At 42.3% G+C, this 14,231-nt stretch overlaps 1 protein-coding gene across 1 annotated transcript in view; it reads right to left on the bottom strand.

The window, feature by feature from the left end:
- Positions 1-8,192: 8,192 nt before the first annotated feature.
- The window catches only part of mad1l1 (mitotic arrest deficient 1 like 1), a 614,071-nt gene continuing 608,032 nt past the window's right edge, over positions 8,193-14,231 (bottom strand). Inside the window, exon 18 of the mRNA XM_070856648.1 lies at positions 8,193-8,426. Within this exon, the coding sequence (XP_070712749.1) occupies positions 8,193-8,426 (234 nt within the window). The remainder of the gene's footprint in view (positions 8,427-14,231) is intronic.

The following is a 14,231-nucleotide window of genomic DNA, read 5'->3' on the forward strand; positions in this document are numbered from 1 at the left end:
GCTGGGAATAAGTTGCTTACTCAATCTTCCATTCTTGTGTGACGGTAGAGATGACCCCAAAGACGTGAGAGGAAAAGAGCTTGCTTCGTACTTTTGTCCTTGGCAGGAGGGAGATGGGGAGGTGGCAAGACCAGAGAAATTAAAAAGAAGCAAAATCATAAATTCTGTCGTCTTCTTCATTTGTTGCTTGGTGGTAGCTTTTGCTTCTTTTTGATTTTATAGTTTCCATTTTTCAGTGCACAAATCTTCCTCAGTGGTAGTGGGAAGGTTATGGGTTCGAGACCGACTCGAGAGCTGAGCACATAATCTAGGCTGACACTCCAGTGCAGTACTGAGGGAGCGCTGCACTGTCGGAGGTGCTCTTTTTCGGATGCGATGTTAAACCAAGACCCCACCTGCCTGATCAGGGGACACTCAAGATTCGACACACTATTCTGAAGAGATCGGGGGATTTATCCCTCCAACACCATCACTAGAATAGATTATCTGGTCATGTATCTCTTAATGTTTGTGGGAACTTGCTGTGGGCAAACTGGCTGCCTTGTTACTCCACAAAAGTACTTCATTGGCTATGAAGCACTTTAGGATGTCCTGAGGACAAGAAAGGCACGATATAAATGCAAGTTCTTTCGCCCTTGATTTTGAATGCAGTCCATGCAATCCAACAATTGCAATGTTGTCACTTTACACAAGCAAAGTTAGATTTAATTTTTTTTTCCAACATCATTGATTTAGCACGTACTAAGTGAAAGGATTCGGAGGAAAGAGTAATAATTAATTTAATTACACTTCAAAAATAGCTGAAAGCTCACTGATGCGAGAAACAAGTGGATATATTCAACAACTGTAAATGTATGGTGTGTGACTTGGGTCAATGGATCACCTAAAGAATTACAGTAAAGACAAAATATGTCAAAAATAAACTTTTAAAAACATCTCTCACCTCACGGGAGTTGTTCACAGACTTTCTCATCTCCTTGGAGACCTGTCATTTCAGATCTCTTCTCAGCAACTAGACGCTCAGTTCACACTAGCCATGGGAGCTTCAGCAATTGGCTCCGTAGGGAATCCTAAAGATTAGCATTTTTAGGACTTGGGTGCCAATCAGGATTCAGCCAAGCCAGAAAAATTCAGTGTTGGCTGGGTACCACTGTACAAACTGACAATGAGGGTTAAAAGGTTGAATTTAAACAAGCAAAAAGAGTGGAAAATTCTGTCTTTATTATTGATTCCAATCTCATTTGTCTTCAACAAGATTACAATAAGAATGTACTTTTTGCCACATTTTCCCATTGGTCTCCCTATATCATAAAGCACCTTTGGACAAAAAGATTAAAAAAGAAAGACTTGCCTTTATACAGCACCTTTCATGTTATCAGGGCATCCCAAAGCATTGCAGGGCGGATGAATTACTTACAAAATGTAGTCACTGTTGTTATGTTGGCAAATCTGGCAGCCAATCTGCAGATAGCAAGGTCCCACAAACAGTTGTGAGATGAGTGAACACTAAGAAAGAATTACATTTATAGAGTGCCCTTTACACTGCAAGTGGTCTGTGCAGAATCCTTGATGTCAGGATAAAATCCTTCAGCAGTTGCAACACCACTCCCTGTAGACTCCAGCAACTTTAAAGAACTCTACAAAACACCAACCAGTTAGACAAACTCAGCAACAGCCGGTAGAAATCAATCAGCCCCCTAACCAAAGCGCAGGTGGAGGGATCCTTTCCGCTGCTGAACGTGTGTTCAGCTGTGCGTGTTTAAGAGAAGGCGTTAAGTTTGAGCGTTGAGCTCCAAAATGGCAGCATTGGTGTCAAAACAGCGTTGCGCCCTGATTAACGTCATGATTTGCATACTTCGGCGCATACTTCCTGCACTCACGCCAACAACCTGGCCAAGATGGCGTCCGACACAGCCCACACCAGAAAAGTGTGCCACAAACGCCATTTTGGACCCAAATCGCTAACCGTAGCGTGCAAACAACGGGTGCCACAGAGCCGAATTTAGCGGCCAGTGTTCCAGAAAAAAAGTCCCGAATACACTCAAGAAATATGCTGCCTTTGGGACTCGAACTGTTCTGCTTCATTTGGTCGGTGTGAAAATGAACGACTGTATTATAACTGGTGCTTTTGCAACAAGCTTCTCTGATCTCCGTGTTTATCACTGCTATATGGAGATCAATAAACAACTCCCACCAAAGTCTTGCATCCCTTTTCTATTCAATTCTACCTATAGTGTTTATATTGGCTGCTCACCCTTACTGATATCCCCTATTTCTATTGCTGTAGTTTTCGTAATGTTTTGTCTGTCCCTTTGCCCACATAGAATTGTTAATTTTTTATATATATATATATTCATAAGCATACTAATAAATGGGAATGCCTTACCAGATACAATGCATAGTGAACTCAAAAGATGACAGCAACAAAGCATTTATATCGGACTTAATTACATGTCCCAAAGCGCTTCAGAGCCAATTCATTATTTTTGAAGAGCAGTCACAATTGTAGACAAACACGGCAGACGATTTATACAAAGAAACCTCAGTAAATCAGATTGTGTTTGTTGTTGCTGGTTGAAGGGAAAATTTTAGCCACTTTAAACAATTCACCCAAAACATGGCAACTCTGACAGTGCAGCATGCATCCCATAATGCATTGACGTATCAACAGTGACTTCGAGATCCTGGAGTGAAGCTTCAACCCACATCCTTCTGATTCAGAGGCAAGAGTGCTATCACCCGAACTAAACTGACCCTCAAGTATACATTTTGTTGCATGGCTGTGAGATTGCAGTCTGTTTTGATCTGTTTATTGCTGTAGGTTTATTAGGTTTATAATGCAGACTTTTCTGCAGCAAGCAGATGATCGAAGAGAGACAGCGGACTATTGTTTTTAAAACAAACTGTGCGCTTTGGGATCGCCATGTGTGAGGAATTGTTCATGAGTGTCATCACGTGGTGTGAACTATGCAAAATGAGGATTAAATACCTTTCTGATATGAGCCAGAAATTAAATCTTGCATGTTAAGGTGCAAAATACGGCACTGATTATTCAGATCATCGCCACCTGCTGGCTGCTCTCGATAAATTAACACTGAGGAAGGAACTTGCTCAACCTCTGTGATTATATATTGAGGTTTCCTTTAATTTAATATCCAATAACAAAATACTCTCCCGTAATTTGACTAGGAAAAATCCATCAGCGTCTCTATTATCATCATTTGATACTTTACTCATTTTTAAACTGAAACCCATCAGTGGTAAACATTAATATAATCTATCTGGGCCAATATTCCGAGTATGAGTCACACCATTGGGCAAACCCGTCCCTTCACAGCATAATTATTTCTATTTACCGATTTCAAAAATGTCAATTTTTAAAAATCCTTCAGTGTCAGACATGGCTCAATGGGTGTCACTCTTGCCTCGGAGTCAGAAGTGTTTGGATTCAAGTCCTACATCAGAGACGATAACAAAAGCTAGGCTAACATTCCAGTGCGGTACTGAGGGGGTGCTGCACTGTCGGAGGTGCCGTTTTTCGGATGAGATGTTAAACCAAAGCCCCGTCTGCCCTCCCAGGTGGATGTAAAAGATCCCACGGAACTATTACTAAGAAGAGGAGGGGTGTCCTGGACAATATTTATCCCTCAACTAACACCGAAAAACAGATTATCTGGTCATTATCATGTTGTCTTTTGTGGGAGCTTGCTGTGCACAAATTGGCTGCTGCATTAACTACATTACAACAGTGACTACACTTTAAAAGTACTTCATTGGCTGTAAAGCACTTTGGGACGTTCGGAGGCCGTGAAGGACTATATATAAATGCAAGTCTTCCTTTCTTTAATGTGTAATAGTATCAGATGAAATAATTCTATTCACCAATTTTTAAAAATAAAGTTTACAAATAAAAAAAAAAGTTTACAAACAGAAAAACCACACACAACCTAGAGGGAACACTTCATAAAAGAGAATGGCCCAAGGATACACGACTAGGAGAAAGGGAGGAAGGACAATCACACTCAATGGGAAGGCCGACAGTGAAAGAAGGAAAGTGGCATCAAATAGGGCAACATGCCTAATCTCACTGGCAATATTCATATACCAATACTAAACTACTTCCTCAAAGCACTGGAGAAGTACCACCAATGCTGCCTCCGCAAGATCTTGCAAATCCATTGGCAGGATAGGTGCACCAACGTCAGTGTTCTTGTTCAGGTCAACATCCCCAGCATCGAAACATTGACCACACTTGACGAGCTCCGATGGACGGGCCCACATGCCCGATACTAGACTTCCAAAACAAGCACTCTACCCAGAGCTCTGACACGGCAAGCGAGTCCCCAAGTGGGAAGAGGAAACGCTTCAAAGACACCTTCAACGCCTCCTTGTGAAAAAGTGCAACATCGACACCTGGGAATCCCTGGCCCACAACCGCTCAAAGTGGAGGAGAAGCATCCAGGAAGGTGTCAAAGTCTCTTCGCCGGGAGTAAGCAAAAGCTAAGCGCAAACAGCGGAAGGAGCACACGACAACCCAAACACCCCACCCACCCGTTCCTCCAACCACCGTCTGCCCCACGTGTAACAGAGACTACTGTAGGTCCCGCATTGGTCTCATCAGTCACCTGAGAACTCATATTAGTCATCCTCGACTCCAAGGGACTGCCCAAGAAGAAGAATTCATATTAAATTCTTTTGTCTGCTATTTTATGTGAAATGGGTTAACTCTTCCATTAAAATAGTGGAATAAGAAATTTTACATGAATTTCATTCAAATATGAACAAAGCAAGAGCCGATTACCAAACCCTGCATCGAGTACTGTCTTCCAGGTAGAAGATGAAGAATGGTAATCGATATCTGTTCTTCATCCATTACATGTAAAAACATATTCAATCAGTGGTGCCCTTGGAGATTGGATTCCAGATCTGAACAACAAGCTTGCAGTCAGATTTGCCTCTTAATTGGAAGCACTTTTTTTTTGCCAACATTCTAAAATTAGTAAATAAAATCTTTTGTGGTCTTCCCACCATGCTAATTGGTAATGATGCAGAATATACTGCTGCTACCTGGCTAACTTATAGGGTTTGGCTGGGTAACGATAGCAGAACCACCTGAGGCATTTCACTACTGGGAGTCATCCCCGAGTGGGAGGAAGGGAGAGACTGGGCGAAGTGTCGAAGGGTTGGGTTTTAAGCAGGAATTTGAACGAGCCCAAGAGTTGGAAGCAAAACACAAGAAACTGGAGGTACCAAGGAGTGGGGGGAGAAATAAATATTGAAATAGTGCCATCTGGTTTTTGATTGTGGCTGGAGTCTTTTTTTTTAATGAAAAGTCTCATTATTCACTGCAATTGCATACAATGCTGTTTGAACCAAGCCGATGAAGCCTACAAAGCTGAATTCTATCATTTTGCAAAGCGTAAATTGCGATTCTGAATGAATTTCAAACTTTCTTCTGTCATCTTTGATTTGTCACTCAGGAAGGCAAAAAGCTCATCGAGAGCAGAGGAATACTGAATTACTATATACTTCGAAACAGCTGGATCCCTGGCACAATTGGACAGAGTGAATCACATTTATAAAAAAAAAACATACCCAACATTTGCTTTTGCATATCCCATTCAACATATCTTGAATGAATCCGATCAAAATATGTAGAAGTAACTTTAAAATATTATGTAAAAATTATTTTTAATGGCTTGCATCCTTCAGTTTAATTGCAGCAACTGTGTAGTTTATTGCCACAGCTGCAGTACATCTCAACGAGCAAGCTGCACAAACACAGTATCCTATAGGCTTACAGTAAATTCATACAAACGCTATACTTCCCAATTTTGATGATACCCTACATTTTATATACCGTGCTACTGATGCCCTTAATTCCAGTCCATGCATATCTCCAAGAATTTGGTGCTAGCTGTAATGCTACAGGTTCCAGAATACTGGCTCTGAACCTCCATCACAGATTCTGACATTAATGCATATAAAGTAGGGTTTTAGATGTCATTACGGTACCAGATTGAACTGTGCAGACCAGCATATTAAACCAAGAAGACAGTTGCAGTCATCAATTCCAAGTATCAAAGATTGTTGCTGTCAGTTACGGTTTTATCTTTAGACAGAGGGCGGGGAGGGTACGGAGGCTAGGTTACAATCAAGATCTGTTTTTGAAGTACTTTTACTTTTTTTTAATATATCATATTGACTGTCCACAGAGAGAACATGGAAATAGATCTCCCCGTGATATTGCTTCACTTCTCAAAGGCAGACAACAAATGAAGAATTTATATGGACAAGCTCTAACCTTTTCCGCTGAGTTTAGTTTATCGTATTATTTTCAATCAGATGACAGATACTAATTTATCAACACATTGCTTTCACTGAAATACAAAAGGTACCAACAAGTATGTATTATGTCCGTAATGTACTTATGAATGACTCCACGAGGCAACGTGTTGTACTCAAACTGCAGTGACCTTGGTCCTTTATTCCAAACTCCAGAGTGAGGCAGCCTCATGGTGGCTCCCCTTTTACACAGCCCCTGCCACCAGGGCAGGAAACCCCGGTCTCCACCAATTGCACCCTCTAGTGGTGCCAGCATGTATAAACACAGTGTGAACCTTATTGAGTACATATCAGGTAAACAAGTCTCCATCTTATGCAACTATACAGTGACTGCACAGAGAGTGTATTTATAGTCTGCATATATAACAGTATGGATCCACATAAGGCACAGTCAACTAATCCAAAATAACTGTCCAGAAAAAAAGCTGGCAGACAAGCCTATCAGCAGAATCCTTTTTTAAATTTTAGCATAAGAATTATGGGCTGGATTTTGCTCTCAGCAATGAGTGAACGGCACCAGCTATTCCTTCCACTTGCCCAAAGACTTTCTATGGGGTTTTCACTGGAACTTACTGTAAAACAAGAGGGCCAAAAAGCACAGTGCCCTCTACAGAGCATCTGGGATCTGTGTGAACGATGCCAGCAACTGTTAATAACTGTTAAACAAAATTCATTAATGAGCAGCGCAGAGTGTGAACCAGGAAGCATCAGTTAGAATATTGAATTCAATGTAAAATCACATACAGAAAGCAAAATAAAGAAAGGGGAAGATGGAATTAAGAGAGGGATAAAAGATAGAGAAATAAAACATTAAAAAAAAAATCTCCCACAATAATTTAAATCTGAAGGAATCAAACTCCACATGTAAAAGCTTTCTGTGCCAGAGAGGTAGTTTGACATGGGTTATTGTTAGCCTTTATTACAAAAGAATTGAAATACAAGAGTAAGGAAGTCTTACTGCAACTATATAAGGCCTTGGTGAAACCACACCGAGAGTACTGTATACAATCTTGGTCACTTACATAATCAAGGATATACTTGCCTTAGAGGGAGTGCAATGAAGGTTTACCAGACTGATTCCTGGGATGGGAGGAGGGGAGGAGGGGAGGATGGGAGGAGGGGAGGAGGGGGGGAGGGGGAGGTAGGATTGTTCTATGAGAAGAGATTGAGGAGATTAGGCTTATATACTCTGGAATTTAAAAATATTGAAATATATAAAATTGTAACAGGGCTTGACAGGGTAGATGCTGGGAGAATGTTTCCTCTGGCTGGGGAGTCTAGAACCAGGGATCAAAGACTCAGAAGAAGGGATTGGCCACTTAGGACTGAGATGAGAAGACATTTCTTCACTCAAAGAGTTGTGAATGTTTGGAATTCTCTACTCTAGAGGGCTGTGGATGCTCAGTCCTTTGAGCATATTCACAGAGATGGATATTAAGGGAATTATGGGAAGGTGGAGTTGAGGTAGAAGATCAGCCATGATCTTTTTGAATGGCAGAGCAGGCTTCAAGGGCCGAATGGCCTACTCCTGCTCCTAATTCTTACATCTTAATGGAGACTTACGCCGTTAAAAGGGTACTTACACCGACAAGGTCGTGTTCTCGGCATTTTGTCAGGAGTAGGGTTCCACCGGAGTTGGTTTTCCCTACCCCCTCTCTGCCGATCACGCCTCCCCAGAGGTCTGTGTCCTTACCGACTCTGGCATTGAAGTCGCTGAGGATGATCAGTTTGTCATCCATAGGGACTCAGGACAGGGATTGTTCGAGGCTGAAATAGAATTCCTCTTTGCTCTCATCTGTTGCGTCGAGTGTTGGGGTAAACGCGCCGATGACTGTGGTGCACTGGTTCTAGGCTAGGTTGAGCCGGAGGGTCATGAGACGGTCGCTTATCCCGCATGGGAAGTCTCTGAGATGGCCCACCAGCTCATTCTTGATGGCGAAGCCAACTCCATGAAGGCTGCGTTCTTCTTCAGGTTTATCTTTCGAGAAGGTGGTGTAACCACCACCTTGTTCTTTGAGCTGGCCTTCCCCTGCCTGGTTTTTATTTAGGGCGGTGATGTCGACATCGAAGCGTCTGAGTTCCTAGGTAACGATAACAAGAGAAATGCAGGGAACAGCACCAACGCTTGCACATGGCCTTCTTTGACCTTGCAAAGGCCTTTGACACTGTTAACCACGAGGGACTATGGAGCGTTCTCCTCTGTTTCGGTTGCCCCCAAACGTTTGTCACCACCCTCTGCCTGCTCCACGACGACATGCAAACCGTGATCCTGAACAATAGATCCACCACAGACCCAATCCACATCCAGACCGGGGTCAAGCAGGGCTGCTTCATCGCACCAACGCTCTTCTCGATCTTCCTTGCTGCAATGCTCCAACTCACTACCAACAAGCTCCCCGCTGGAGTGAAACTAAACTATATAACTGATGGGAACCTACTTAACCTACGTCGTCTCCTGGCAAGATCCTCTGTCATCGAACTACAGTACGCGGATGACGTTTGCGTCGGCGCATACTCAGAGGCCGAACTCCAAGCCGTCATCAACACCTTCACCGAGGCGTACGAAAGCACGGGCCTTACATTAAACATCCGTAAGACAAAGGTCCTCCTCCAACCTGACCCCGCCACACAGCACTGCCCCCCAGTCATCAAAAACCACGGCTCAGCCTTGGACAACATGGACCATTTTCCATACCTCGGGAGCCTATTATCACAAGGGCAGACAACGATGACGAGGTCCAACACCGCCTCCAGTGTGCCAGCGCAGCCTTCGGTCGCCTGAGGAAGAGAGTGTTTGAAGACCAGGACCTCAAATCTGCACCAAGCTTATGGTCCACAGGGCTGTAGTGATACCTGCCCTCCTATATGGCTCAGATACGTGGATTATATACAGCAGACACCTCAAAGCGCTGGAGAAGTACCACCAAAGCTGCCTCCGCAAGATCCTGCAAATCCACTGGGAGGATAGACGCACCAACGTCAGTGTTCTTGCTCATGCCAACATCCCCAGCATCGAAGCACTGACCATACTCGACCAACTCCATTGGGTGGGCCCGACACGAGACTCCCTAAGCAAGTGCTCTGCTCGCAACTCCTACACGGCAAGTGAGCCCCAGGTAGGCAGAGGAAACATTTCAAGGACACCCTCAAAGGCTCCTTGATAAACTGCAACATCCCCACCGGCAACTGGGAATCCCTGGCCCAAGACTGTCCAAAGTGGAGGAAGAGCATCCGGGAGGGCGCTGAGCACCTCGAGTCTCGTCGCCGAGCTCATGCAGAAACCAAGCAAACCAGGCTTTCCACCCACCCTTTCCTTCAACCACTGTCTGTCCCACCTGTGACAGAGACTGTAATTCCCGTATTGGACTGTACAGCCACCTGAGAACTCACTTTTAGAGTGGAAGCAAGTTTTCCTCGATTTCGAGGGTCTGCCTATGATGATGACTTACACTGGAATGGATAAATTCTAACTTTTTCTGCCGAGTTTAATTCATATCTATGAAGCAAGTACAGCATCCTCACACCATTCAATGGATTTGAAAGGGGAGTCAGATGGCAAGATGCCATTTTCAAGAAACTTTAGGAGGAACGCCGCATCTTGACCAGCAACTTCCGGATTTGCGTATGTGCGGGCGTCAGAAGTTGCTGACCGATTTCCACATAAATAACAGAGAGCTGTTAGCCTTATCGTTACTTCTGCAGCAAAATCCTGTCCATAATCCCCCAATTCTGTGTTGTGGAGCATTATAAAGAAAGGTCACATGGAAGAACAGAACATATGTAAATGTTAATCTTGTAAAATTTATTGACGTGTTAAAATAGGCTCGCAGGGGTTCCTGTTGGACTGAATGCCTGAATATAGTAAAATAAAACTGCTGTTTTTTTTATACTTGGTGGTACAGAGACTCGTACAAATTTCTGCAAGCGCACTCATTCTTTACAATTTATACATTATTAATTTTTTGACACAGGGTTCAACAAAGCTAATTCTCAAGCCTTTGAATGGAGAAAGCCTCTCAGAAAGTACACTTATTGACAGTCATGTTTTTGGCAGACTGTCTGCTTACCATTAAATGAGTTTCTCAATCTTGTCCTTCACATGGTACTCCATTAAATTTTGCTAATAAGTCTAGAGACAAGTTTTCATTTTCATTTTAATGAATCCAAGAACTAAACAGATTATTCCCAATGGATATAAAATGTATTTTGGTTGATGTCTTTTCAAAGGGAAACCAGCAAAAGGAACTAGCCAGATAGTCAGCAACTAATTATTTCCAAGACCCCTCTCTGCCATCGTGTGCCACCTTGTACACAACTATAGTTAAAGCTTTCTTTTCTCTCACTATTTGCAAAATTATATTCAACATGAACAAGCCTGTCGCTGTCAATACAATTGCCCTTAAATTTAAAAAGCAAATCAGTCAGCAGATGTCTTTTGCGGTGTACAGCATTGCTGCACTTAAAAAAACCTATGTATTATGTATGGAGTTTCTATGCAATCTCGATTTCACGGAATTACAAAAGCACAAGTACTCTGGCAAAAGTTACGACGACTTGAGAATGCTCCTGAAACTAGCAAGAATCCTGAATTTTTTGCAAAATGATAAATGTAATTTAAAATTCCATAATCTTTACTCAGCCCTCAGTGTCAGAGGAAAGACATTGGCATAGATGCCAACACTCCCAGGTTCTTTTTGTCTTGACAATGCCAGGACTGTTTATTTATCCAGAGGACGATGTCCTTTTGTCATCAAATCTGTCCCACTATCTCCTAGGGAGACACGTATATTTTTCTTTCATCTCACACAAGAGAATTTTATTGAGCAAATCAAATGCAATCCATTCTCCCAATGTGCTGCAGCTAGTATAGCCTGTGATATTCTGCAAGTCACAAACAGGTGGCTGGCCACGAATGCTCTCAGATCAGTATTGGGAAACCTGTCAGCCAGTTTCATGCCAGCATTATGCCTGAAGCAGTTCTAAAGGAACAAAGAGAAAATGTAGGCGAGAGATAAGGCTGGCAAGTGACAGCCAGGTTATGTGCTAAAATATAATACACTGCTGACATATTCCTCTTTCCAAAAATATGCTTGTCCTGTCGGATAAACATAGTCATAGGCCACTATCTGTGCTGGGTTATATTTCTTTATCCAAGAGACTGGCAGACGTTAAACAGTAGACACAAGCCAAGCAAAGTCATCCATAGCCTTTATAACTTTTTGGGGGGCAGGATTAAAAAAAATAAAACAGCCATCATTTTTGAGGTATTGGGACCACTTCTGGGGGAGATGGGACCTGTACAAACCGGATGGGTTGCACCTCAACAGTGCCGGGACCAATAACCTTGCAGTTTTGCAAATGCTGTTGTGGAGAGTTTAAACTAGCTTGGCAGGGGGCTGGGAACCCAAGAATAGATTCAATAGGGAAGGAAGTGAAGCAGAAATTGGATAGCAAGAATTTAGAAATCGAATCTGTAAGACAGTGGAAACAAGGGTTAGTAAGTAGTAACCAAGAGGTCTTCCTGTGCTAAATGGTATATACTTTAATGCAAGGAGTATAGCGAATAAGGCGGATGAGCTAAGAGCACAAGTAGATACTTAGGAGTATGACATTATAGCCATTACAGAAACATGGCTGAAAGAAGGGCAGGTTTGGCAGATCAATATTCCTAGTTACAGGATTTTTAGACAAGACAGAGAAAGGGGTTAAAAAAAAGGGGGGGTCGCGGTATTGATTAAAGAAACTATTACAGCAGTGAGGAGGGATGATATGTTCGAGGGATCATCAAATGAGACCATATGGGTCGAATTGAAAAATAAAAAAGGGGCGATCACACTGCTGGGCGTGTATTATAGACCCCCAAACAGTGGGAGGGAGATAGAGGAGCAAATATGTAGGCAAATTGCTGTGAAGTCCAAAAACCATAGGGTAGTAATAGTAGGGGATTTTAACTATCCAAATATTGATTGGGACAAATATAGTGTGAAGGGTATAGAGGGTGCGGAATTCTTAAAATGCATTCAAGAGAACTATTTTAGTCAGTATGTAATAAGCCCAACACGAGAGGGGGCGGTTTTGGATTTAGTTTTGGGGAATGAAGCTGGGCAGGTGGAAGCGGTATTAATGGGAGAGCACTTGGGTGCCAGTGATCATAATTCAGTCAGATTCAAGTTGGTTATGGATAAGGACAAGGATAGGCCTGGAATAAAAATACCAAATTGGGGAAAAGCTAACTTTGCTAAGTTGAGGAGTGATTTGGCCAGTGGACTGGAAACAGCTACTTATGGGTAAATCAGTGTGGGAACAGTGGGAAGTATTCAAGATCATCTGGAAGGCTCAGGCCAAATATGTGCCCTTAAAGAAAAGGGTGGGAATAACAATTCTAGAGCCCTCTGGATGTCTAGGGACTTATAGGGGAGGATAAAGAAACAAAGGGAGCTTACAAAAGAATATGGATCAGGATTTCTTTTTTTTTAAACTTTGCTTTTCTTGAAAAAGTGCCATAGCTAGGATGCAACATTTCCAAACTCTGACTCTAAAGAAACAATTCCTCCACTAACAAAAAACAGGAAGTGAACCCCTTTGCTTGGGCTAAAAAATTGTAATAGAGTCCTAGTTATCTACTATTTTGTACTTAATATATTGAGTAATCATAAAATGATTTATTTTTCCTTAGATTATAACAATTGTATTGAATCACAAAATTCTATTAATTATTCATCTTCACTAACAAGGAGGACTACTTGTCTTTTGAACAATTATCCTGCACATACTATGGAGGGGGCCCAATTTGCAACTTGGAAAATTTGACTTTCTGACAGAATCCATGTTGGGATGATTCTAAGTGAAGTTTTTAAGATGATTAAAGAGTTTGATAGGGTCGAGAGATTAGGCCCAAGATTCCCCAGGAGTTGCTCCTTTTTTTTGGAGCAACTTGATTTTTCTGGACTTTCTTTTTAGTTGCAATTCTGGCCATTTAATTTGCGCCAGTGTAAATAAGTTAGTTCGGTTTTTTTTTAAGTTCATTTTTTTTCCCAAAAGGGGGCGTTCCCAGCCACTTACCCGTTTTAGGCGTTTGGCCAGCAAATAGTTGCTCCAAATTAACTTAGGCCAGCGTATGTTGCCACTTCTGTCCGCACAAAAAAACTTTACCTAGAGTTAAGGAATCGGCGCAAGTAACTACATTTAAAGCACCACCAAGCACCAAACAAAGCACAAAAAGTAATAAGCAATTAATTAACAAATTAAATAGAAGGAACCCTGCACCTAAAGCACCAAGCACTGACTGCAAAAGCTTCTATAAATATGTGAAGAGAAAAAGATTAGTGAAGACAAATGTAGGTCCCTTGCAGTCGGATTCAGGTGAATTTATAATGGGGAACAAAGAAATGGCAGACCAATTGAACAAATACTTCGGTTCTGTCTTCAAGAAGGAAGACGCGAATAACCTTCCGAATGTACTAGGGGACAGTGGGTCTAGTGAGAAGGAGGAACTGAAAGATATCCTTATTAGGCGGGAAATTGTGTTAGGGAAATTGATGGGATTGAAGACTGATAAATCCCCGGGGCCTAATAGTCTGCATCCCAGAGTACTTAAGGAAGAGGCCCTAGAAATAGTGGATGCATTGGTGATCATTTTCCAACAGTCCATCGACTCTGGGTCAGTTCCTATGGACTGGAGGGTAGCTAATGTAACACCACTTTTTAAAAAAGGAGGGAGAGAAAGCGGGTAATTATAGACCGGTTAGCCTGACATCAGTAGTGGGGAAAATGTTGGAATCAATCATTAAGAATGAAATAGCAATGCATTTAGAAAACAATGACAGGATCGGTCCAAGTCAGCATGGATTTATGAAAGGGAAATCATGCTTGACGAATCTTCTGGA

The sequence above is a fragment of the Pristiophorus japonicus genome, chromosome 15 (genome assembly GCF_044704955.1).
Source record: "Pristiophorus japonicus isolate sPriJap1 chromosome 15, sPriJap1.hap1, whole genome shotgun sequence".
Classification (NCBI taxonomy): domain Eukaryota; kingdom Metazoa; phylum Chordata; class Chondrichthyes; family Pristiophoridae; genus Pristiophorus; species Pristiophorus japonicus.